The sequence below is a fragment of the Ctenopharyngodon idella genome, chromosome 19, assembly GCF_019924925.1.
Source record: "Ctenopharyngodon idella isolate HZGC_01 chromosome 19, HZGC01, whole genome shotgun sequence".
In the NCBI taxonomy this organism is placed as follows: Eukaryota; Metazoa; Chordata; class Actinopteri; order Cypriniformes; family Xenocyprididae; genus Ctenopharyngodon; species Ctenopharyngodon idella.
In genome coordinates this window covers 29,900,316-29,928,245 of record NC_067238.1, presented here as the reverse complement: position 1 = coordinate 29,928,245, position 27,930 = coordinate 29,900,316, and the positions used below count along the sequence as shown (strand labels likewise).

The 27,930-nt window shown below is 37.4% G+C and overlaps 2 protein-coding genes across 2 annotated transcripts; one reads left to right on the top strand and one right to left on the bottom strand.

Annotated features, from left to right (window-relative positions):
* The first annotated feature begins 318 nt into the window (after nt 1–318).
* zftraf1 (zinc finger TRAF-type containing 1) lies at nt 319–10,983 on the top strand. Its single transcript, XM_051871850.1, has 4 exons — nt 319–1,350; nt 3,922–4,160; nt 7,006–7,217; nt 9,247–10,983. Exons 1-4 carry the CDS (start codon nt 1,045–1,047, stop codon nt 9,636–9,638), a joined length of 1,149 nt encoding a protein of 382 aa, XP_051727810.1. The 5' UTR covers nt 319–1,044; the 3' UTR covers nt 9,639–10,983.
* A 769-nt stretch (nt 10,984–11,752) lies between these two features.
* arpp21 (cAMP-regulated phosphoprotein, 21) lies at nt 11,753–26,432 on the bottom strand. Its single transcript, XM_051871849.1, has 20 exons — nt 26,246–26,432; nt 22,463–22,720; nt 22,328–22,363; nt 20,983–21,051; nt 20,622–20,730; nt 19,227–19,305; nt 19,091–19,150; nt 18,869–19,006; nt 18,698–18,797; nt 18,474–18,572; nt 17,958–17,995; nt 17,416–17,472; nt 16,482–16,654; nt 15,924–16,034; nt 15,605–15,753; nt 15,006–15,086; nt 13,924–14,151; nt 13,756–13,834; nt 13,323–13,438; nt 11,753–12,459 (listed from the first exon to the last, which is right to left on the bottom strand). The coding sequence occupies exons 2-20, from the start codon at nt 22,592–22,594 to the stop codon at nt 12,238–12,240; spliced, it is 2,076 nt and encodes a 691-aa protein (XP_051727809.1). The 5' UTR covers nt 22,595–22,720; nt 26,246–26,432; the 3' UTR covers nt 11,753–12,237.
* Nucleotides 26,433–27,930: the final 1,498 nt, after the last annotated feature.

Here is a 27,930-nt window from a genome sequence, read left to right as displayed (position 1 = left end):
CCACGATGACGTTGCCATTTTGTCGCATATGAGGAGGGTTATGGGGATTTTGACCATGGTATGAAAAGGTTTGGTCACCTTTTTACTCTTTCTTTATACTATAATCACCATGACAATAATACGACAAACTAGCATAATAAAATATAAACAAATCTACTAACAAAACCAAGCATCACACTATCCAAATTACAAAAGTTTTTGATCACCTTTCTCTCAAAAAAGCTTCAGCCATGACCCGCAGGAGGCCGGTGCGCATGCGCAAAGCATAGCTCTTTAAATATCCCCAGTCATCTGATGAAGCACAACATTTGTTGCAGCCAATCAGGGAGCGCGAAAGAGAAGGGCAGAGCGGCCATCATTACTACTGGCAACGCATTCGCTGACAGTTCAATAACGGATGACAGTATTCGCTTGTTCTTCACCTCGCTCTGAGTAAACCGTCCTCGGATTGGCAGAATCAGAAAGGGACAAGCGGACAGGGGGAGAGGAGGAGACAGACAGGAAAAAAACAAAGATGGCAGTGTAGATTAAGGGAAGGACTATCGAAGAGACTCTGCAGCAAACTGATAACTTTTAGGCTTTCGGGCGAATCCGGATCGTGTCGGAGTGGCTCGGTTGGAATCGGAAGGTGAACCGGAGGGAAAGAGCCCGGCCAGGTCGCGGAGAGTCGCCGTGCGCGTGCTGTCACGGCGGATAACGGCTCTAAACAACAGCCTGTTGTTTTGTTGAGTCTTAGCTGTTTTTTTCTCTCTCTCTTTACAAGCTGAGAGCCGAAGCTTACCTGAGATATATCCAAAAATTGCAGGCATTCATGCAGGCCAAACCGCAGTAAAACACAGATGAAATTATATTCACTGTCCCATAACCTAGTATCATATTACCCTAAATTAACCTATTTGAACTGACGCTTGATGGTTTAAAACTGAGTGCTTTGTTGGCTGTCCAGACCCCCATTATTAAAGGCCAACTAGCTTGAAAATTTCACCCTGACATCCAGCGGATCCTGTGCTCAGTCAGCCCAAATATCCCCCGTGACTCATTCGGATGTCTTCGATGGAAGAGCGGATGGAATTAGGCGTCGCGGCCGCCCCGGGCTCCTCATCATCGGGTCTGGGTGTCGGTCCTGTGGGGGGCGCCCTGGATGCTGGTCCGGGGAGCGCCGGACTGGCAGGTATCCAGGAGGAGTCCGGCGTGCGGAGAGACGGTTCGGGTACCGAGGCCGACCCGGACGCGCCGCCCAAGAAGCGCGTGAGGCAGCAGGAAGGAGAAGCGGGGAAGCTCGAGGAGCGCCTGTACTCGGTGCTGTGCTGCACGGTGTGTCTGGACCTGCCTAAAGCCTCGGTGTACCAGGTAAACAAAGCCATTATGGAGCTTACAGTGCAGAAAAATCCTTATGCATGATGTGGGCCTACATAACATAGCATCCTCTTGGAATGCAACAGATATTAGCGAGATGCAGCCTGTTATTATAGATATGACACAAAGGGGGTTATCTTTTTGTCATTGTGATTGTATTTACTGATTACACACTGTCTGTGACTCATAATGTGTGATAAAATGTCTAATAAAATGCTTGCGTTCACACATTTGCCATTCCAGGTACGTTTTTTTTTATTTATTTTTTTATTTTTTTTTTTTTTAAAGAGCTGGTATGATATTATTTTTGAAGGTTTCAGATGTTACACGTCATGTGATGCAGACCTGAGCAGCTGTTTTTTGCCTTCAAAGGCCAACATGACAATCAGGGTGGTCACATGACCTGTTTAACCCAATCACTGCTGGCCTCTTCTGATCACCCCTCCCCCAAATATGCACCCCATATAATCCCTCTGAAGCCACAGGCTAAACCAGCAGTAAAAGAACTTCCTCTCATGTTTTCACACACTTTGTTCACACGTCTGACATGTGATTAGATGTGCATACCTTCCTTTATATTTTTACAGGTGTCCATTTAATAACATAATGATGTTTGGATAATTGGATAAACCCACACTAGAGTGGTCATTTTGTTTTAATGTGATGACTGTTGTGCTGACAGGCCTATATTAAAACTAGAGAGGAAATATTAGACACACAGAGCATGAGAAAACACTGACATCCTCTCACACTGACCCCTAAATGTATCATGTGATTCGGGGAGGTGTCGGAGCGCATCAGTGCTATTAAGCTCATGCCGTGTAATCCGTTTATTACAGAATCAGGGGTTGAATCCTATCAAATGAGACGAACAAAACAAACAAGCCAGAATGAAAATCAACTGGCCACTGAATTAATCAAAAGCAGACTCAACAGACTTTACCTCCCAAGAAATAGATCAGCTGGTGAATTAGTAAACCAGTAAGAGAATTATTCAAATGAAACCTTGTACTAATCATAAAGCTAGAATACTGCATCAGTGTTATTGTTGTTAACTAAAACTATTAGAATAATTTCTTTTAATTCAAATAAAGCTGAAATAAAATATACGTTCAAAAAATTTGAAATGTTGCTTTGGCAACTAACCAATATATAATAAGTTGAAGTACTGAAATTATTAAAACTAAAATAAAAAATTAATTAATAAAACAAAGCTTTTTGTTGTTGTTGTTTTGGCATAGAATGCATGAGGAATTATCTTGGAACAGTTTTAAAATCACATTTTTATGTTACATGTATTTGTTTGGGTAACCCTTTATTTTGCAGTGTCCTTGTTACACATATTTACTATACGCGTAAATAATGCATAACTACATGCAGCTAACCCTAACCCTATAGTAAATACATGTTAATTAATATTACCCAGTACATCAGTGTATATTTACACTGTAACAAGGACACCTTAAAATAAAGTGTAACATAAATTTACAATTTTAGATATGCAAGTGAGATGAAAACAAATGGCAAATTGAGTACATTTTTATACGAAGAATGAAATTACAGGTTTTTTAACACCCCTTTCTTACCTTAAAGGAGTCATATTTTTTTTTTTATTATTAATAATTATTTTTCTTTTTCCCCATTAATATCCACTTACAAATCGAAAACAGAAACTCCCTTTTGCATGTGAAATGTTTTCTTTGCGCTGAAATGCTCTGCACATACTGTTAAGACCGAAATGATCAGGGTTCTTGTTATAAACAAACTTCAGCTACCTAACCTTGGGATCAGGGTTGCCAGGTTTTCACAACAAAACCCATGCAATTGCTACTCAAACTAACCCAAAACTAGCCCAGTCGCATTTCAGAGGGGGTCCCCCGGTAAAAATCGCGTTCCAGCTGGTTTTTGGCAGGGTTCCCCTGGTAAAATTCACATTCCAGGAGCTAAATATCATGTTATTTGGGGTCGCTTCAACCCGTGGACATGAAAAACAACCCGCGCAACAGCGTTAAAGTAGCCCAATTCCGCGGGAAAACCCCGGACTTGGCAACACTGCTGGGGATCCTTATAAAAAGTATAGGTATAAAAAGGAATTTATACCTGTAAGATGTTATGCTGTACCCACATTGGACCAGTGGTTTGGAAAACAGATGGATGGATGATTCAGCTGCGGGCGCCATCTTCTGGCGAGACGCTCGCAGTGCGTCTATTCATTAGTCATTGAGTGTACATTGTACACTCATTATTGAGGTGCATTTTGGGATTGAATGAGTGCACTCGATAACGTCCACTATGGTTTCGGACACCACTACAAATGGCTGTCCCCTCAAACAGTGCCTTATTTAAGGTTATGGGGGCGATTTCGGACGCAGCCCTTATTTAACTTTAAAATTGAGCTTCCTTATTTCCCCTTAAATCATTCAGGAAACTACCGCTCTCTTTTTGAGGAAAATGAGGAAATGCCACCCTGCGTCCTTGTGTTTTGCATAAAATTCCCTGTGAGATGGTTTGAGCTCTTGTTGTGCTCTGCGCCGTGGGCTGAAGATGTGTGCTCTCATTTCACAGTGTACAAACGGGCACCTGATGTGCGCAGGCTGCTTCATCCACCTGCTTGCTGATGCGCGTCTAAAAGAGGAGCAGGCCACGTGTCCTAACTGCCGCTGTGAGATAAGTAAGAGTCTGTGTTGCAGGAACCTGGCGGTGGAGAAAGCCGTGAGTGAACTGCCCTCTGAGTGCAGCTACTGCCTCAAACAGTTCCCTCGCTCCAGCCTCGACCGCCATCGAACAGAGGAGTGCCAGGACAGGTACTGCTGCACCAATTCACAAAACTGACACCTGAATGAGCAAGATGACGCTCAACACATATGTGAAGCCATGGGGGGGATTTCACTAAACACTTCTGCCACTCCACTTGTACACTTCTGCACAATTGCTATTTAAATTCGTTATGATTCTTTTCAGCAAATTCAGTAAATTTAGCACTTTAGTGCCCGCCACTTTTTCAGCAGCCTTGGTATTTTTTCCATTCATTTTTCCCATTGGGATTTTTAAAGAGTCTTTGTCAAAGTGTTATAAGCCATTAACCAAACCAACCAGCTACGAGGAGCATCACGGCATTACAAACATTGATTTGAAGCAAAAAATGTATTTGAAAATTGGACAAAAAGACAAAGGTACAAGATTGTGTACTTAAAGGGTTAGTTCACCCAAAAATGAAATTTCTGTCATTTATCACTCGCCCTCATGTCGCTCTACACCAGTAAGACCTTCGTTCATCTTCGGAACACAAATTAAGATATTTTTGATGAAATCCGAGAGGTATATGACTCGTCCATAGACAGCAATATAATCAACACTTTCAAGGTCCAGAAAGGTACTAAAGACATCGTTAAAACAGTCGACGTGACTGCAGTGGTTCAACCTTAATGTTATGAAGCGACGAGAATACTTTTTCAAAACAAAAATAGCTTTATTCAACTATGGAATCTTCATATGCCTCTCAGATTTCATCAAAAATATCTTAATTTGTGTTCCGAAGATGAACGAAGGTCTTACGGGTGTGAAACGACATGAGGGTGAGTAATTAATGACAGAAATTTCATTTTTGGGTGAACTAAATCTTTAGCAGCTTTAATGAGGGAAAGAACTGCAATCCCATGAAGCACTGCAAACAACAATCAAATTAAAAATGATGAGGTAATATATAACTATTCATTTAAAGTTGATTATATCTATAGAAACAGCAGACTTTACAGAGTGCTCGACTCTTGCATTGTCAATACAAGATCTTGACCAAAAATCGATGCATTTTTTCCATCAAGAGGTGCATCAATTTTTGGTCAAGATCTTGAGCACTCTGTAAAGTCTCCTTCAGCACACCCCAAAGTCTTTCAATGAATTTAAGGTCTGGACTCAGACATCCCAATTCATGTGTGAAAATGATTCTTCATGCTTCCTCCCAACCATTCTTTCACAGTTTGAGCCTGATGAATCTTGGCTTTGTCATCCTGGAATATGGCCATGATGTGTCTTCCTACATGGTTGTTTAAGAAATGAAAAGCTACACACTCCATTAGGGTTGAAAGAACTGTTCCCAAACATATAACATGCTAGAAACATAATAATTACTGCAATATTGATCCAATCATAGACTCTTAAACATTTGCCTATTTAACTCCAAACAGTGACTTTTTTTGGCCGGGCAGTTTTCACCAATAATTTCTGCTGTTTAACATGATTATTTTAAAAATAAGTTGAAATAAAATGGATTGACGACTTCAACAAAAGCATATAGCATCGATTAACAACCTTGTAGCTCACAGTAAGTCTGTTTTATAAATTATCGTTAAAAATCAATTTCCCTATGGATAAAATGGACTCTTTAATTGATGCACTCTGTTAGGCTTGTTATGGACTGTGCCATATTCTTTTTTAAATAGCCTAGTGCAATTAAAGTTTCCAAAAACGGAAATCACAACCATCTTTTTGTTGGATGGTTGTCGTTTACTAATTGCTACGATCGTTTCCTGTGAGTGACAGGTTGCTGGAGGGGAAGAATTGAAACTGGCCATTGGACAACCTTATTTCCCAGCCCTCATCAGAGAAGAGACGACTTTGCGAGGCAACGAGAATATTACTGTTTTTGATTAAAGACTATGAGGGCATGTTTTTTTTTTTTTTTTAAAGAGCTATTGATGTGCACAGATTATTCTTTTATAATAAATACTGCAATATTCCATAAAAAATAAGAATTGTCAATTTTGATTTCATGGTGACTTTAATGTTGGGCTATCACAACTTGTGAAAAGCAGTGAAAAGAGATGGTTTTGTCCGTTTTCTTGTGAAAATTCATTGTAACCAGGTACAAATACAGGCGAGTAGATTGAGCACACATAAAGAGAGGTGATTTTTAGAAGATGTCTTGATCCAGAGTGATTTACTGAAGTGCTTTAGTGTCACATATAAGGCCACTGTGATCAAATGTGTCTTCAGCATTACCAAGATGACTTTCCTTTAAGGGACTTTGGTGCAGATAATTGCGCTGGTTAGTGGGCGCAATTTGTGTTTAGTGAATCCTCCCTATTCTCTCATCTTAATCTAGCCATAAAGACGTATAAACATAAACATTTGGCTTGGACTATACATGCATTCACTTACAAAAAATAAATCTCTTCAAATTTATATAATTTTACATTCAATCAGCAAGCAAACAGATACAATGCAAAAGATTCAAGTCAATTTTATTTGTATAGCGCTACGAGTGTTGTATAGGTGGACAATAGTATAGTTTACACACATATATGGTAACACTTTAGTTTAGGGTCCAATTCTCACTATTAACTAGTTGCTTATTAGCATTCATATTACTAGGATATTGGCTGTTTATTAGTACTTATAAAGCAGATATTAATGCATGACCATATTCTACATCCCTTAATCCTAAACTTGACAGCTACCTTACTAACTATTAATAAGCAGTAATTAGGAGTTTATTGAGGCAAAAGTCATAGTTAGTAGTGTCTCGTCTGGTATGGATGCAGGTAAAGTTGGATATGCTTATATATCCAACTTTACATAGAGAGCTGTGTGACGATACAGTTTTTGGTTGGTCATTTCTTTCAAATCTTTATTTCTTATTTTTGGAAATAGAGTGACGCAGTGCAAGTACAAGCGGATTGGCTGCCCATGGCAGGGGCCGTTCCATGAGCTCAGCGCTCATGAGGCAGAGTGTTCCCACCCATCCAAGACCGGCATGGAGCTGATGGGCATCCTGGACGAGATGGACCAGAGCCATCGCCGAGAGCTACAGCTCTACAACAGCATCTTCAGCCTGCTGTGCTTTGAAAAGATCGGTTTTACAGGTACATAAAAACCTTGAGTCTCATTTCATATTTAGACCCTTCATATGACTCTTCAGATGAAGCTCAGCTTATTTTGGTTTTTTGACATATGGCTCTAGAACTTGAATACTACATAGCTACAATCATTTACTCATCCTTCCAAACCCATAAGACTTTCGTTCATCTTTGGAACACAAAGGTATTTTTAATTAAATCTGATAGATTTCTGTCCCTCAATCGAATGTCTATTTACCCAAATCTCTGATGCTTCAAAACGTTCATAAAGAGATCAAAAAATAAATCCATATGAATTGTGCGGTTTAATCCAAGTCTTCTGAAGAGACACGATCGCTTTGCCAATTCACACTGCACCGACAGACGGCAACAGACAACATGATGAATCAGTGTTTGTCGGGTCATGGAATGTCTGAGAAGTGACGGGTCTGTAATCTGGCGATTGTCCGCATTGGTCTGCGTCTGTCAGTGCAGTGGGAATTGTTCTTTATATGATGAACAGGCTTTTATTCACATATAAACATTGATCAGCGAACATAAACAGAAGCTCAATCGCACTTGCTTGACGTGCGAGAACAAACCTCATCGGTTCTTGCAGAAGATCAAATGTGCCATGTGACATACGAGAATGAACCTCAATGGTTCTCACGTGTCAAGCAAACATTCTTGAGCTTTGTTTACTAACACTGATAATATCTTCATCTGTGTTCTGAAGAACGAAAGTCATATGGGTTTGTAATGACATGAGGATGATGACAGAATTTCCATTTTTGAGTGAAATCCCTAAATGCTGTAGATGTATTGTTCATTGTTAGTTCATGTTAACCTATGTAGTTAACTAATGTTAAATTAAATCTAATTGTAAAAGTTGTAAAACCCCTCTGGTCCTATTCCCGAAAGCATCGTTAGCCAACCATGGTTGTAAGTCCCATTGAACTCTATTGGTAACGATGGAACTTGCGACCATAGTTCGCTTTGGGAAACGCACCCCCGAGCGGGTCATGGGAGGCGGGTGCGCTAACAAGGATGCTAAAGACCGCAGTCTCTAGCTGGCATCTGTTACACACACCCCCTAAACCTCACTCCCATCCGGGTCACGGCACCAATGTAGCCCCTCCGGTTCTATTTGCCCCCCTCCGAGCTGGCCTCAAACCGGCATCTCTAGCATGGGAGGCGGGCATGGGAGGCTGCACAGCTCTCACTAGCTGGCCTCCGTTACACTCACCCCCCCTAAATCTCACTCCCATTCGGGTCTCCAGCAGGGGAGGTGGGCGCTAACAAGGGTGCCAAAGATCCCGCGGTCTCTAGCGTCAGTCGTTAGTGCACCTCTTGAGATCAGGAGAGTGAGGTTTACCTGCACAGCTCTCACTAGCTGGCCTCCGTTACACTCACCCCCCAAACCTCACTCCCATCCGGGTCACGGCACCAATGTAACCCCTCTGGTCCTACTCGCCCTGCTCTGAGCGGGACTCGAACCGCCGTCTGCAGCATGGGAGGCAGGTGCACTAACAAGGACACTAAAGACAGCAGTCTCTAGCTGGCCTTCGTTACACTCACCCCCCTAAATCTCACTCCCATCCAGGTCTCCGGCGTGGGAGGTGGGCGTGCTAACAAGGGTGCCAAAGATCCCGCAGTCTCTAGCGTCAGTCGTTAGTGCACCTCTTGAGATCAGGAGAGTGAGGTTTACCTGCACAGCTCTAACTAGCTGGCCTCCGTTACACTTACCCCCCAAACCTCACTCCCATCCGGGTCACGGCACCAATGTAACCCCTCTGGTCCTACTCGCCCTGCTCTGAGCAGAACTCGAACCGCCGTCTCCGGCATGGGAGGCAGGTGCGCTAACAAGGACACTAAAGACCGCAGTCTCTAGCGTCAATCGTTAGTGCACCTCTTGAGATCAGGAGAGTGAGGTTCACCTGCACAGCTCTCACTAGCTGGCCTCCATTACATAAAGTGTTACCGAAAATCGCTTGAAGGACAAAAATGTGTCGTCAAGTAAGTTGATAGCCTGAAATCTCATGTGTCTTTTCTCCAGAGGTGCAGTTCCGGCCATACCGCACCGACGACTTCATCACACGACTGTACTACGAGACGCCGCGCTTCACTGTGCTCAACCAGACCTGGGTGCTGAAGGCGCGGGTCAACGACTCGGAGCGCAACCCCAACCTGTCCTGCAAGCGCACGCTCTCCTTTCAGCTCATCCTGAAGAGCAAAGTGAACTCTGCACTGGAGTGCTCCTTCCTGCTCCTGAAGGGCCCGTACGACGACGTGAAAATCAAACCCGTCATCCAGCACCACGTCTTCTCCAACGACGCCAACGAAACGGAGTACGCCCTGCTGCCCATCAGCGACAGCGTGGAGTGCAACAAGCTGCTGGCTGCCAAAAACATCAACCTCCGCCTCTTCATCTTTCAGATCCAGAAATAGAGGCACGGGACGACGGGGGGCGGAAGAAACAGATCAGACGACGGGAGGAGGAGGAGGGGATGGCGTGAACACAGGTGAAGCGAAGAGGGGAGACGAGCACCACTGAAACACAGATACCTCTACGGGAGCAAAAGAAGGATGAATACGGCCCATCAGTACTGCAGTAGATCGTTTGTTTGTGTGTGAGTGTGTGTTGTTGCTGGTAAGCTTTCAGACCCTCTACAGCCAAAAAAAAAAAAAGTCAATAATTTCACCCAACACCCTGCTGATCTCTCATTGGCAGAGCAGGACGGGCCTGAATGAACAACACCAAGAGTCTGGGACTGTATTTGTGTGTTTCTGGGCCTGTTTGAATGGATATCAGTCAATAATGACCAATGAGACAAGTGTTTTAAGGATTGAGATTGAATGAGTGCTAGAGATAGAGACAGGTGTAGTACAACCCATCATTCAGGCAGCGTTCAACTCTGCGTTTGTGTGTTTTCACGCGGTTTTCAGACCTTCCTCTTGAGGTTTACACATACAGGCGCTGCGGCCGCAACTGCTTTAAGTGTATTTTTGTATGTGAAGGTGGCCATTTTCATTAAAACGCAGCAGTACAGTCAGGCTGAACAAAATGGCTGCCGATCCCACAACCCGAAAGATGCGATTTGCATGTTTTTAGTTTTTCCGTGTGCTCTCTGGAACGCACACCTTTAGTTGCATAGCATCATAGCCTTGTAATCTAACTTAAGTTTGACCTTATTAACACGTTTATTTAAGAACCTGTGAATCTTGCCCTTTTTTTCTCGCATATCTTGTCCTCTTTTAACTCCCTCATTTTGTGAACAGGTACATTTCTCACGTCATGATGTCATTGGGTCAAAGATATTTATATTTATTGCTTTTATTTAACCTCCATTAAGGTAACTCTGACTTTTCACACTCACTCAACACTGCTAAACTGGAAAGATCTGATTGTGAGCCAGTGTTACCGACCCCTTCCCTTCATCCACCCTCATCCACCTACACGCACACAAACAGACACGCACACACACAAATGACCTTCTTTCATACCTTCATTAAAAATGCATGGGCACGCACACACACATACACACACACACAAAGCTGGGGGTACAAAAGAGCCAATGGGGTAATCGGATCTCAGTTCAGATGAACGCGGCTGTGACTTAGTTTTGACATACTTGAATTCGTGAACAACAGAACAAGCAGTTGAGCTGATCCAGCAGAGACTGTCACTTCTGATTAGAGGAGTTTAGTTTAAAACTGTTTCTGCATTTAAAAGCTTTTAATTCTCACATTCTGGCTGTATATGTGCCTTTCTATTAAAGCTCATTTAAACTTGTGGCACTGCATCCTTTATTGACTACTTGAGTTGGCAAGTGCTTATTTTACACTAAAAACCTTCTTATTCTCAGATAAATGCATGTTTGAAACAGTCATTTACATTGTGATGTTCCACCTGTAAGACTTTCATCTGAGGAACACAAAATTTGGCAGTCCAGATGAATCAAACTGAATCTTGAACAATTTCAGCCCTTTTTAGCTCTTGATTCGAAACAGCTGATAGATAACACATGACATGATTGCCAACATTATCAAGGAAAATGATTCTCACATTGGTAATTGGAGATTATTGACCTGAGAATAATTTTCCCTGATAAAATTGATAACATTTTGTCAGACAAGGATTAATAAGTAATGTTTCAGTGGGGTGGGGCTTGTTCTGCAGTACATGTTATCTATCGACGCACCTGCAATTCGTGTTAAAATTCAAAATTCATGGACAAATCGTTATTTTGAGTCGTATCTTTTTTTAATGAACCGATTCACAAATCTAAATTGATCCTAAACCTAAACAATTGAATGCTTTGTTATTGTAATTCTCTCTTATTGCCAACAGAGGGCGTTTTATTGTGTTCTTATCAAATCTACATCTTAATCATTATCAAACCGATTTAATCACAATTACGCAGCTAAATTTAGCCAGCTACGTTTAAACATTTATCTGAATGTCTGAAAAGGCCAATGCCAAAGTGAAATGTTTGCAAAACCTCCAAAGAACATCGACTGAACCTGTTATGAACGCAAGTAAAACATACAAGAAGCCATCAAACAGTTTACCAATTAAAAGGCCATATATATTTAAGAAATGCCACTTAGATATTGTCCAAATCTGGTCAAATGTTACATCCTAATAAAATATTGTAAAACAAAAAAACAAAACATTATTTTAAAACGGTTCCACATTGACATACTTTGTTGAATCTAGTTTCATTCTTCACTCGTGTAATATAGCCGTCTATAAACAGGATAAATATAGTATCATATACTATTCAAATATATTTTATGGATATTAAGCAAAAACACAATAATATAAATAGTATAAATTATGCTCTAACAGCAATTTAAACATGATGCTATCAATCTCCATGTAAAATAAAATTTAAAACAAGTTTCTGACAAAGTAGAAAAGGCTGAATCTGAAGGATGCTACCAGACTCGAGTGCTACAGGCTGTACAGAAATTATGTGTAGCTACAAATACTGAATATGCATATGGGTTTATAACAACACTATGTGTGAATACATAGTGTCCTTTAGTACCAGCACTGGTTCTGATTAACGTTACAGCCATTTTTGCAGCTACTTGACTGGAAGGAGACCCCCATCATGCTGAGTGGTGGAGGGGGAGAAGAGGCCAAAGAGTTGCAGTATACTTGTAGTCCAGCAGGGGGCACCAAACACTGTGTCTGCCCACCTTGTCCTGACACCAGCATTGCAGATGGATAAGACTGATGTTGCTGCTGCTGCTGTGGTACCTTGTTAGGAGAGACAAAGCACAAGTACATACATTTTATTAAAATAATTATTTTAATATTTCTATTTATATATTAATAGTTTTATATATTATATTATATATATATATATATATATATATATATTATATATATACACACACACACACACACTCAACTGTAATAATAATTACAAATATTGATATATATATAAATGTAAATGTATGTGTATAGTAAATATTAATAGAAATATTAAAATAATAATTATAGATATATTTTACAATATTATAATTATTATTTTAATATAATATAATTTCTATTAATATATAAGTAAATATATATATATATATATATATATATATATATATATATATATATATAAAATATTTATAAATAGAATGAAAAATATTCACATTAATAGAAGTATTTAAATTATAGATATATTTTTAGAATATTATAATTATTCATTTTTTATATTTCTATTAATATATTAAATTATATAATATATAAAAATATTCATATTAATAGAAATATTAAAATAATCATACATTTTTAGAATGTTATTATAATTTTATTATTTATTAGTTTCTATTAATATTTTAATTGTACATATATTTGTATATTATTTTATATTTGTATATTATTGTCATATATTAAAAATAATATATTGAGAAAAATAATACTTTTAATAATACTGTATTTTAAAAATGTATATGTATTATTCATAATTATTTTAACATTTCATAATAATATTCATTTAAATTTTACAAACTATGATTTTTTGTTTATATTATAATAATTTAATTTGATATATATTAACCTATCAATAAAATTATGTGCATGGACTGGATTTCAAAACTACATTCTCTGTTTATTTGCATCAGTACCTGATAGGAGGATACGGATGGGTAAGGTCCCATAATGCCTTGCTGTGTTTGGGGTAGAATCTGATTTCCCATCATGCCTGGGCAGCCTTGTTGGTTAGATATCACAGGCGTGTATCCTGTTGAGAGAAATGTTGACAAGTATGTGTGAGATTTTATTAACCGTATAGTGATCGCAGACTCAAAATGACACAAAACACAAAGATGGAGTAAATTTAATAAATGTTTTTTCTTTATTTATAAATGTATTTTTATGCATGTACACTCAACACAGAGACTTGAACGTGTATATCTCTGTCATATGAGAGCTGATATGAATAGCAGGAAAAGAGACCGGTTCACTGTGAGACCAGCGACACCATCTCTTACAGTGTAACGGCCCCCTCTCCGACTACTGTGAGACTCGGGCGTAAGAGACGCGGGCCTTCACGTGTACCTGTTTGTGTGCTGTAACTGCCCGCTGCGTATTGTTGAGATGCACTGGGACACTGAACAGGGTAACTGTACACTGAAACCTAAGAGGACAGACCAGAGTTGACTCATAATTAGACATACAGTATGACATTACATCGTATCTCATGACTCATTGATGATGATGAAGTACCTGGCCGCTCTGCTGAGTCTGAGGGGGTGGGACTGTGGGAGGAGCCAGTGTCATTCCAGGACTCATGTAACTGTCTGAATGGTGAGACGGAGCGTAACTGTGGTGAGGCGGAGCATAGCTGTGTGTGGGCGGAGCTCCTTGCATGTAGAATGACGACATATCTGGAAGATCTCCTGATGACTGGCGACTCAAAGTCATGTGACCAAACTTAGCGCTAATGTCTTCCCTCTAAGAAGCAAAAAAAAAAAAAAAAAAAGTTTGTCATGTTCTGTTATCTACACTACTGTTAAAGCTGTAATATTGTGCAATATTAATGTTTTCTATTTTAACATATTAGAAAATGTATTTTATACCTGTGATACAATCTATCTATCTATCTATCTATCTATCTATCTATCTATCTATGTCTGTCTGTCTATTTTTTATATATATAATAAAAGTAAAAGAAGATTTTATTTTTATATTTCGATTAATATATTAATATATTTTATATTGTATATTATTTTATTATTTTATTTATAAATAAAATGAAAAATATTCATATTAATAGAAATATTAAAATAATAATTATAGATATATTTTTAGAATGTTATTATAATTGTTATTCATTATATTTCTATTGATATATGAATATTTTTAATTATATATACACACACACACACACACAATTATTCATATATTAACAGAAATATTAAAATAATTAATAATTATATATACATTTTTAGGATGTTATTATAATTATTTTATTAAATATTAGTTTCTGTTAATATATTAATATTTTAATTGTATATATTTGTATATTATTTTATATTTGTATATTATTGTATCATTTATATATTAAAAATAATATATTGAGAAAAATAATACTTATAATAATACTGTATTTTAAAAAGTATGTATTAATAATTATTGTAACATTTCATAATATTAATTTAAATATTACAAATTATGATCTTTTTATTTATATTATAATAAAAATGTAACATACACACACACACATATACATATATATATATATATATATATATATATATATATATATATATATATCCTCCTAAGATATCATATATAATCTCACTTACAGTCTGTTCTATTGGGTGTTGCTGAGAGGTAGAGATGTTTAACTGCTGAGGTGGAAGGTACGTCACTGAAGAGTACTGAACCTAAACCAGAAATGAGAGGACAGGTTGTGAATTTTGTTGATTTTATATATTAAAAAAAAAAAAAAAAAAAAAATATATGTTCTCTAAGACTGTATTACAGAAACCTCCTATCTTAATTCTATACTTAAGATTTGAAAAAAAAAAAAAAAAAAAAAAAAAAAAATTGTATATATGCACTTTTTTTTTTAAAAAGTGAAATTCTTATGGTTTCTAAACAGATATGATAGGATGTTTCTGTTACAGTCCCAGAACATTATAATGTACAGCATGAGAAATGGATGTTCATTTTGAGATTTGCTAAATATTACATTTAACTGTGTTATTAAACTATTAGTATTTTTAAAGATAAACTTTAAATGAGCATTAGATGAATGCTCACTTAAAGGTAATAAAAATGTAAAAACAGGGCAAATAAATTATACAATACCAACCAATACAGATAAATAAAATATAATCAGACAACCAATATGGTACCGATATATTGTACCCCACTAGTCTCCATTATATGTTTGACTTACCTGTGGGACACCATGGCTTGCTATTGGCTGCTGCTGAGGTGGAGGGGGCGGGGCTTGTGACTGTACTGGGTTGAGCTGGTTACTGGGCTTCTGACTTACTGGTGGATTGTAAACAGCTGGAGTTCCATCAGGATTCAGAAATGGCTGCCCTAAAAGACATATTCATTGTATTCATTAATGAGAGAGATTATTTGATGCATACACTTACAGGCAGTTTGAACCGATGAGTCAGCTTCTACTTAGTGGATTGTGTGTGTGTGTGTGTGTGTGTGTGTGTGTGTATGTGTGTGTGTGTGTATGTGTGTGTGTGTGTGTATACCTGTATGTGGATTCAATAAGATGCTCCCAGGAGGTATTGATGACTCAGCAGGAACGATAATGTAAGCAGGGCTGTTGTTGGGTGGAGCGTATGATAGAGATGACTCAGACACTGTTTGATTGATCAGAGAGAAACAACAGCAGAAACATTATGAGGGATTCTGCATTATTTCTAGGTCACTAATCAAATAAGGACATTTGTGACATTGATCATGTGACCCATCATGTGTGCAGCACAATGATGCTCTTTGGATCATCTCAAATCATACTGAAGAACATGATCATTTTTTTTTTTCCTTCATGCAGCTTGTGCGCTACTGTAAGATAAAATTAAGATATTCTGTGTAATTTTTTGCTATGCTAATAATAGAATTTGGCATAACGACATTATATAAAAGTTCACAGTGCATTAATAACTAATGTTATAGGTACAACTTTTGATCCTAAAAATGTATTAGTAAATGTAAACGAGAATAATATTAACTAAGATTAATAAATGCTGTAGAAGTATTTTTCATTGTTAGTTCATGTTAACTAATGGCCGATATTGTTTTTGCACCTGGTTTGCAGAGTTTCGAGCTGCTGTCTGAACGAGTGTGTGCAGATTTAGAGGTCCATGTTGGGCTGTCCGAATCTGTGCTGCTCCAAGGTCGAGGGTCATTCCAATGAGAGTCCAGCTCAAAGCTGCTCTGCCTGCTGCCGGACAGCCGACCCGAACCATCCCTGTTACCCCTGCAGAACTCAAAATTAATCATAATAAGTTGTTGAAAGAGGTTTGATTTACATTTTCTCAGTTCAAGATCAAGTAAAGAAAACCATTAAAGAGGACCTATTATACCCTTGATTTTGATTTTGTTTTTGGGCTCTACTAGAATAGGTTTTCATGATTGAATGTTCAAAAACATTATTTTACACATATTTTCCACAGTTGCAGCTCCTCTCTTCCCAGTCTGTCAGTAACGCTCTGTTTAGTTCCTGTCTCTGTGAAGCCCCTCCTTCTGAAAGCACAATGTGCTCTGATTGGTCGGCTGGACCAGTGCATTGTGATTGGTCAAGCGCGTTTGGGAAATATCCCGTCCCTTACCATAACCGCGTGTTTCAACACACTACTAACTCAACCAGGCCCCGCCCCTTTATTTTGCATATGCCTTGCTTGGGAATTATTTAAATGAGGAATATTGTGTTCGTTCCTGGAAGAAAACTCAAGACTACAATGGAGGTTTCAGGGAGTTCAGAAACAGTGACACTGATACAGAGAATAACTCCCGCTGGAGGGACTTTGTGCTTTGAAACTTTGCAGACCTTTTTCATGCTCAAACAGCAACATTACACACTAAAGAAAGTTGGAAAAGTAAAAAAGTATTTGGAATACCACACATAAATTGTTTACTTGAAATAACACCTGTGTGTGTGAGACAACATTTGAGTCAGAGAAGCAGCTTTTTTTAGCCTATCAGATAACACTCAGATTATGGAGAAAAATAATTTCTCACCTAAAGAGCTGGCGTCTTCTCTGGGTCTCACTGAGAATACTGCTGTCATCTAGACCTCTAAAAACAGATATAAACATATAAATAGAAGAAGAGAATAGTTGAAGTGCAGCCCATTGATTTATAATAATTATATTGATAAAATTACATATTTAAATATAAACCACTTACATGGTTTACAAAATACTGATCATTTTGTTTTGCTTTACACTACCGTTCAAAAGTTTGGAGTCAGTAAGATTTAGTTTTTTACAGAAATGAATACATTTATTTAGCAACAATGCATTCAACTGACTAAAAGTGTCATTAAAGGCATTTATAATGTTACTTATAATGTAACATTTTTCTTTCTATAAATTAAAGAATTAAAATGAAATTATATAAAAATAATATTATATATATATATATATATATATATACACATACACACACACACACACATACATACACACACACACAATATTTATATAATTATTATATATATATTTTTTTTAAATGCAACATTTCATACATATTCTTAATATTGACTATTAAGAGAGATTTACCTGGTCTCAATATAAACACTCTGCGAAAGACAAGTGGACTGAAAAATAAAAGAGCACAAAATCAAACTTTAATACACTACCAAAGACTTTAGATATAGAAAGACAGTGCACTCTTATTACTATGAATGGTAGAAAGTGCAACAATATGGTGGAATAAGTCCCGCCTTCTAAATAAAAGAGCCAATCGCTGATTGATAAAGTCATTGCATCACTGCAGGCGCCTTTACAAGCTCTGGTTGCTATAGAACATGTGCATTGGCTGATCCAGCCTGAAAAAGGCAGATTTTTGTCATGATTTGAGTGTTTAGAAACAAAATTTAAGAGACAGTTGTTGTCAGATTTCATTGGTGATTTCAAATATGAAATTTATTCATAAACTTGGTGAACAGCATTGGACAATTTGATCCGAGAGATAGGAGCTATCCGAGAGGTGTTTCAAAGATGGCCGCCAAGTGAAATGACTTGCATTAAAGTGACTTTGGTACTACGTTGTGTGCATTTTCAGTGCTTTCTTACGTCCTGTGAGAATATGCGTTCTCGGACTCTCTGGTACTCCTCCTCTCTCTCCTCTATTGACTTGCTTCTCATCTGCTCTTTGAGAGATGGAACCCTCAGCTATAAAAAAACAACAGCAGACGTGCAGACACAAGTCAACCAGCCGCAAAGATCAGAGCTATTAGAGGAGCCATTCTTAGCTCTTTTGTACCCAAGTGGTCAGTGAAGTGTGCATTTGTCCAAACCTGACTGTCTTCTTTCTCTTGACTGGTGTCTCTTTTCAGTATTAATCTTCTTTCTTCTGTCTTTTCCTCCTGAACATGTTCAGCAAACCGATGTTCTGGTCTGAAAATAACTTTATGTTATTATACCCAAATCCATTCCTTCATAAATGCATATATATAACACACACATACATCCTGGAATTGCAGGTTTTGTTGATGATAACTGCTTTTCCACTGTGATCCACATTGTGTTCCAGACCGAAATAAGCTGCGACCCTGTGGACCAGCATTCGGTGATACGAGGACATCTGAGGGAACTTTTTATAGGAACTACAGAGAGAAAAAAGAAACACATTATATCGCATTACAAATGTGTCTGTCTCTAGACCATGAAAGACATGCATGGAAAGGTACCTGTTGTCTGTCATAAAGTCAGTCATGTCTTGCTCGAGTTTTAAGAGCATCAGTCGGTCCCTGCAAGCCCAAAATAAACAGATTCAGCTCGAATGGAAGGAGGAGAATGAAGGGATATTTTCAAACTTTTACCCACCTGGGACTGCTCTTCAAAGTAGTGATTAAAAACTCCTCCAGATCAATGCCGGTGGAGTCGGTATACTCCAGACTGGGCTCTAAAAAAAATACACATATGCATAGAATTACATTTTAGATATGCAAGGGATTGGACGCATGTCAAAAATTAGGACTTTTAATCGATTGAACAAATTAGTCAGCATTTTCTGCAATTAACTGCACATAATATTAAAATCTTTAGTAAGAAACATACACTACCATTTAAAGGTTTGAGGTCAGTAAGTTTTTCTTTTAAAGAAATTAATGTTTTTATTTAACAAGGATGCAATTAAATTGATTGAAAGTGTCAGTAAAGACATTTACAATGTTACAGCAGATTTCTATTTCAAATAAATTAATGCTGGAATTTTGAACTTTCTATTCATCAAAGAATCCTTAATATTTTTGTGGAAATCGTAATACATTTTTTTTAAGATATTGATAATAATCAGAAATGCTTCTTGAGCAGCAATATCAGCACATTAGAATGATTTCTGAAGGATCATGTGACACTGAAGACTGGAGTAATGATGCTGAAAATTCAGCTTTGGTCACAGGAACTGTTCACTCCGAAGCTTTTTTTATTTTATTTTTTTTAATGGATGCTGCATTAAAGTGCTATATTTATTTTTAACACTTTAAACATCCCATATTAATTGCAGAAATGAATGCATTATTTTTTTCACAGTCAAAAATAAATCCATAAAGAAACAAAAAAAGTACTGCCAGCTTATAATTATCCAGGACATATTATTTCCATTAACCCTAAAACACAATGCAATGATGTTCAAAATACAGGCAAAACACCTGTAAAAAATAAACACGGAAAATTCCGTCAAATTAAGGGGCCGTTCACACACACAACACATTTTTCTATTCCAATGCGCTACTTTTCCATTGTTTTTCTATGTAAACACTCGCTAGACGGATGTGCATGACTGTTACGCTCGCGTCTTTTGCAGCGCCTCGCACATGAGCGCTGCGTTTTTAAGATGCCGTGTCAAGTTAAAAGAATGTTAACTTTTACATGCAGCGCCGCTCATCAATGTCAGTTCCAAAACAGTGGACCAATCAGAAGAACTTGGAGGCGGGGCAAGTGTTACGAGCTTCTGTTTACAGTAGCAAGTTGGCGTGGCAACTGTTTTATTTGTTCATTATTGCCATTATTGCATCATTTTTCAAAAGCGCGTCTCGAGACCCTTGCGTTCTGCGCTGCGCTTTTTAAAAAAAACATTTTAGACACAAAGACGCGTTCTGTGTGAATGGCCCCTAATACAGTACATTGTGCCCTATGTGTAGTTAAAATATGTTTTTATTTCATGTGCACAGATTTCATGAACATGATACACAAATACATACAAACTAGGTAAATTACCTTTGGATAAACTTGTTTTTTTAGATGTGATGCTCTTCTCCTCTTCCTCCTCATCGCACTCAGGACTGTCATCATGGTTATTAGATATAGCTGTCTTGCTCTCGTTTTCCTAAGTCCAGACAGAACAGAGTTCCTTCACAAACTGTATCATTCATGTAATGGATGTAACTGCATATTCAGGATTGGGAGACCAAATGCAATATACCATTAAAAACCCCTTATTGTTGGAACACTAACGAGAGCAGTGATTCACTTACATATGTACTATCCATCAGACTATCAAAATTAACTTTAATGGTGGATGTAAGATTGTAAATGTGCTTTAGGTTATAGAGGGAAAAGAAAGATGAATGATTCTTACCTTGCTGTTCTCCTCAGTGGATAAAGACTCATCACATACCGCTGTGCTCCGAACTAATTTCCCTTTGGCCTGTAACACACGCACATATTCATTCAATAACCCCGTTCCCCACATCACAAAAGAAAATAAATATTTTTACTACAGAGGGCTGTTCTCAGCGCACATTATTACTGCATTTGTTATTTCAACCATATTTTATATTGGACACAAAAGGAAGTGAAGAGATTTTTTCATATTATCTTTTAATGCTTGTTGCCTTTTAAACTATTAACCTGATTTTCCCAGCTAACAGGGAACATTCTCAGAACTTTTGTTAACGTTCTGGCAAGGTTCTCTCAAAGGTATTAGCAAACGTTCCTCCAGTAACATTAATAGAATGTTCATTCAAAGCTCTTAAAACGTTCACTGAAACGTTAGCACAAAAACTTTATTTTGTACATCTCTTGACGCTTACGGAACATTTTGTTCCTGAAACATTTTAGTTGGACATTTTTTAAATGTTTCTACTTGTTTTAGAATGTTCAGAGAACATTCCAATGTAACGTTCCCATAATGTTTGCAAAATGATAAAATGGAACATTGTAACCAAGAAAAAACGTTTTTAAAAAACTGGATGTTTTGAACGTTCAGAACATTCAGAATTAATGTTTCCATAATGAAAATGTTAGCAAAACATTTTTTTTTTGTTAGCTGGGTTCGTTTTTTTATTTTTACACATTTTACAATATTAAGTAATGCCAAATATAAATGAAATCTAAAATGCAAAGTATATAAATAGCCAATTCCATCTTAGTCTAAAAATAAGTTTTAATTTGCCCAATTTAAAAAAAAAAAAAAACAAATAGGTGGAGATAAAATTTCTAACCTTTATATTGTTATGCATAGATATTATTTTAAATGTCATTATTTTCATTAAGCAAATGCAGCAGAAAGGCAGTGATGCTCCAGTGATTGTATTTCTTGATCACTGAATCAACAATACAGGGTGAAAAGTGTAACTACGCTATTTTTAAAGTATTTGGAGCTGCTCCCAGACTGACTGAGAGCTGCTGATGTGATTTATTTTATGAAGTTGGGTAACTTTGTACTATCATGGGAGTGAATGCAATGTTTACTAATGGCATTCTGACTGAAGCACATAACCGTTGAGGTTAAACAGTCAGTAGCAAATGACATTTACCCACTGAGGAGAAAGAGAATGATTCAAAAAGCAATATTCTGCCGAGTATAGCCCCATCAATCTAACATAAACGTCTGGGAAGCTAGAAAGGTAAATAAACTCATAAATTAAATGAATGCTTGGCAGGGATGGTGTTTAAATTATTAGATTCAATTGCAATCCTACCTTCAGTTTCTTTTTAAGTTGTCCATCTGATTTTGGCTGCTCAAAGAAAACAAAACATGATTATGATAGGAGGAAATGAAACAAGGAAAAAGCTAAAGTTTAAAATGATTGAAGGTATTGGATCTGGATTATCACCTGGCTGGATTTATGACAATCCTCAGTGTCTGTGGTACAACATGGAGGTGGAGTCTCCTCCATAGTGCATTCTGGGAGATTTTCAGATTCTCCTGTTTCTGACATCTTGAAATTTGCAGATCCAGAGGTCATATCAGTTATAGGCCACCATATGCGCCATGACCGTCCAAGCCAATTAGTACGGAGACAAGATGTCTTCTTTTCCCTTTTTTTCTTGCTCTGCTCTTCTCTTCTCTTGCCAGAACAGATGGCTAGATCCTTATTCAGTAAAGGAGAGAAAAAAAGAAACCATCTCAGAACAAAAATCACAAACATTTATTTATTCTGAGCACAATTCCAGGTATATTTTTCTACTCTTTTAATGAATTGCCTTGAAACAGTTTTTGATATTTCCGGCAACGTCTTAAAATGGTTTAGATCCTATTTGACCGGACGCAGACAGTTTGTTGCTTTAGGGGAATGCAGGTCTGATTTTGGGTCAGTTTCTACAGGCATCCCTCAGGGCTCAATGTTAGGACCGTTACTTTTTAGACTTTATTTATTATTTTTTCTTTATTTTTTAAGCTAGCTTTTGTTTGATTTGTTTCTTTGTTTATGTTAATCATCCAGTGTTCTTGGTTTTATTTATTTTGTATTTTTTTAAAATATTTTATATGTATTTTTATTATACTGTAAAGAGCTTTGAGAAGCTCCTTTAAAGGTGCTATAGAAAATAAAGTTATTATTATTACATACAAAATACTCAGCTGATAGTCAGAGCCATAGAAGCTTAAATAGGTGATTAATTAAGCATCCAACCAAGTATCAATAGTAATTAAATATTTTAATTTTCATTCAGGTCATGAACTGATTTGCATGAAATGAAATTAAACTAATCACATAATTGTGCACAGTCAGGACAGCAAAACAAATAGGCTTATCAATGTTCAATAAAAAGAAGAAAATAATTTGCGTTTTGTTGTTGATGTCAAATTTTGTGCTTCCGTTACACAATCAAACACCATTTCGGTATAAATTTATCTGTCATTTGGTAGAAAGCTAGATAAATTAGACATGCCAACATGCAGATTATGTAACATCTTAAAAAGTTATGAAAAAGACTACACAGGGTAAAAGGAAGTATTCATTCTCAACAAGGACTACAATATGTCATGTGGTAAATTAATGGCTGAAATGTCAAAATTCAGGAGATGGAAAGAAAAGTTCTCAACCTTTAAAAAACAAGCAAATTAAAAAGTCAGTTTTCTAATTCTTTCTGTCATGTTAACAGTTTTGGGCCTATGCACATTAGTATTATTACAATGCAAAGTATTATTAACACATTTATGATTGATTTTAAGGACATTTTTGATTACTTTTGCATGATATTATTGTTTAATGTAAAATCTTGAAGCAAAGCCAGTTGAGAAGCTCTCCAGCAATATGTACGGTATGCTGATTTGGATAAAAATACCTATGCGTGTAAGAGGCGTGTATTATATGCAGCTCCTTTCATAGCATTGGCAGGTGCTGTAAATTATATTCCCTGAATGGAAAGCACACACACACACAAGCTCTGTTTGGACCGACTGCATCCTTCATTCTTATGTCATCACTCTCATCATGTGTTAACTCGTCTTCATGTCTGACCACTGAGTCACTGAGTTACTTTCACCAGCATTAAGCCATACGCCTCCACACACACGCAGACACGGTAGCTCTTGGCTCCTTCATCAGGTGTTCTCTGGGTTAGCTAACAGGTGTCTTTAAACTTGGATGCAGAATACTTGTATGACAGAGATGCCATCTAACATCTGATGGGCAGCAGCAGCAGCAGCACACTGATCTGGGTTTTTGGCCACTGACCAACCCTTACATAAGTTTACCATGATAACCAGAGTTTCTGCAGAAATATCAGATATAGTTACTAAAGTAAATATGGTATACTACACTCTACATGCTGGATTAAAAACAACCCAAGTTGGGTTGAAAATGGACAAACTCAGCGATTGGGTTGTTTTAACCCAGCAAATTTTTTTTATTTTATTTTTAAACCCAGTGGTTGGGTTAAATGTTTGACCAACCTGCTGGGTAGTTTTATTTAACTAATCTATTATTTAAAAAAATACTGTATTGCTTGCTTAAAATGAACCCAAAATAGGTTGGAATTGGAAATGAACATTTATTAATATATTTAATACATGAACATTTATTAATACGTTTAATGAATAATAATTAAACAATAAACATTTATTTAAATTGCTTATTAATAAATGTTCACCTTTTGATTATTATTGCCTCTAGTAATTATGTGTCTGATTTTTAATTTCCAACCTTTTTGGGTTCATTTTAAGCTAGACATACAGTCATTTTTAAAAAATAGTTGGGTTAAATAACACTGCCCAGCACGTTGGGAAAACATTTAACCCAATCGCTGGGTTTGTTCATTTTCAACCCAACCTGGGTTGTTTTTAACCCAACATTTTTTTAGTGTATAATTTATTTTATTATGATGTTATCATACTATGGTGTATATTATTTTACGGTTGATAATAAAATTATCCATGAATATCATCCAAATAAATTAATAATAATAAACGATTGTTCGGAGCGGTTTTCTTTCTGTGTGCAGAGCAGGGAATACAAAACCCGGCCTGGAGCTACAACACTTACGGAACGCTATAAGCAGAAAAGGAAAAGCGCTCCGCTCCACACATACGCAGTTCCAGTCCGTCTTTCAGTCTGTTCTTTGCTTGGCGACAGTCAAAGCGTAATGTTTTTGGAAATGTTTTTTTTTTTTTTTTCGGTGGAGAAAAAAATATAAGAACTAATTTATGCCAGAAACGTACGTTACTCGACATTAACTACTAATTAAAAGTCACTCGTTTACAGAACTGTTGTGAGCAACACACATCAAACAGTACTGCAATACTGCTTAAAGGGATAGTTCACCCAAAAATGAAAATTCTGTGATCATTTACTAACCCTCAAGTTTTTCCAAAACCTGTATGAATTTGGAACAACTTGAAGGTGAGTAAATTATGACAGAATTTTCATTTCTGGGTAAAAAAAATAATAATAATAAACTTTGATTTTTGATGACAGTAGTCGCTAATATTAAGCCAAGTCAGTTTTAATCTAGTAACAATAAATGATGTTAATATAGCATTTTGGCTGACGTTATGGTTAGTTGGTTCCCGTATAATTCTTGCAAAGGTAGCGCGTAAAAGCATGTTGAAAAGTTGCGCGCACATACAAACAGGCACGCGCTCTGCAGCGATCCAATCTGTCTGCCAGCATGAAGGTGTAGCAGCCGAGATGGGGTTCGGTTTCGACCACTACGTCGCACGTCGCATTCCGGGTAACGTTACAGTCTGACTGGCACGGGTTATATTTGGAGCGGCTGTTTGGGATCTCAGACTGTCACTGACGCACACGGAGACGACGTAGGGAGCAGCTGCGCTTTCTAAAAACGAACCCAGACCTCGCTCTACCGTTACTCTTTTGTTAAACGACCCTTCCTGATCCCAACACTATATATCAACAGAACAATTCGCCATAAAAATAAGGTTTTATAGTGTGTTTTTGTCAACAAACTTGTTTGAACTCACGTAAACTACTGTCAGTATCAGAATGAATCAGACACAAGTGCCCTTACAGTGTGATATGATTGTGGTTATGATTACTAAAGTAGGGTCACACGTAACTCTTAACACAGCCACAGTATAAAAGCGCGCGCCTCTTACAGTAACTAAACGCTTCTAATTAAGAGCAAAAACATGAGAGACAACCAACTGTGCTTACCTGTATGTAACACGACAGGAACAAACAACTGAAATCGTCAGAAATGAGCGCTTGTGCCGCCGGTGAGCTTGTCAAACATCTTCTGTTTCTGACAGCAGAGCGCGTGCAGACTCACGCCACCCGCTTTCAACAGACTCAATTAAATACGCGCGCGCACTCGTGCGCTCAGCCTCTTCCTGGCACTCACGCTGCGCGCTCACAAGCAGCAAGCCGGTAAACAAGAATGCTAGCATTAACACCAACATTAGTTAGAGGTGAGGGATTATATGTTAAACAACACTTAAAAATAACACGTTTGACACATTGAGACGATGGCAAATTGTCAGACTGCCTTTATCCTAAGCAAAAATGTCCCATGGTAGCAATATTTTTGGCCAAAATACCACAGTTAGGCTATTACAATTAATAGTAGAGCTGTAAAATCATAATATATGGGTCTCCAGTCCACACAGTGTAAGCAGCTTTTTAATTTTCATATTTAAGAAACATTTTAATGAATCATTTTTCTATGGTAAATGTTTAAGGATATTATGTAGAAAATATATCCATGTTTCAGTGGGCCTATCTAAGATACTAAGCTGTTTAATTGTCTCATCTACAGATAATGTGAATTTGTGCAAAAGCACACAAAGAGAACCCACCAAATACTGCAACCAGCACCTGTTAGATGAAAAGATTATGCGACACTCTGACACACACACACACACACACACACACATATATATATGAGTGCATATACCGCAACTAGACTTCACAGCTGCAGAATGACTCTCTTTCTGCCATATGGCTTTAACGTTTCGGAGAATTGGAGAGATGTTCTTCTGTAAAGGATTTTAGAAAGTGTGAAACTGATAACACCTGATGCTGTCTCCTTAATTAAATGAATACACATTTATGTGTGCAGCTCTGGCAAAAACAGAAGAACATTATGTTTCTTGAGGTGTGTTATGAGTGTTGTACCTGTAATCTCACCCCAGAGGCTCAGTCTATTGCTCTCTAACACACACACACACACACACACACACACACACACACACAAACACACACACAGGATAATTAGTCTTTATATGCGTATGAGGAAGCTTAAGCAATGCAGTATAGCATATTATTTCTTGTTTCCCCTCAGTGACAGTTTGATGTGTTTTGGCTGTGTTTATTTTGTGTGGGATGGAGGGCAGAGCAGCTGCTTTTGTGTAGTGGTTGACAGGACTGAGTGACAGACGGTGGGCAGGAGTGAAGAGCTTGAAAGTCTCTACAGAAACATCTATATTTTTGTATTTGTCTTGTAGAAGAGCCGATTTTGTATTAGCTATTATCAGCATCCAGTATTCAGTCAATTCATTAATCATTATTGATGTGAGTCGTACCTGTATGCTTGTACCTTACATTTGAATTTTAAAGCCCCCCCTGTGGTAAAAATCAAGTTTTTAATGTTGTTTACATGTCTATGTGGTGTTTTTAATATGCTTTAAGATGAACCATGTGCAAATTCATCAATCAACACCATTGCTGAATATTTTCTCTTTAAAACTGCAGTGATCTAAAGAAAGTTTCAAAAACGCGGTTTGAAATTGCTGGTGTTTCTTACGTCACAAACTACCTTGTAACCAATCACGTAGACGTGTCTGCGGGCTTTAGCATATCATTAACTATGACCGCTCTGAAGCAAGGGAGTCGTGTAACAT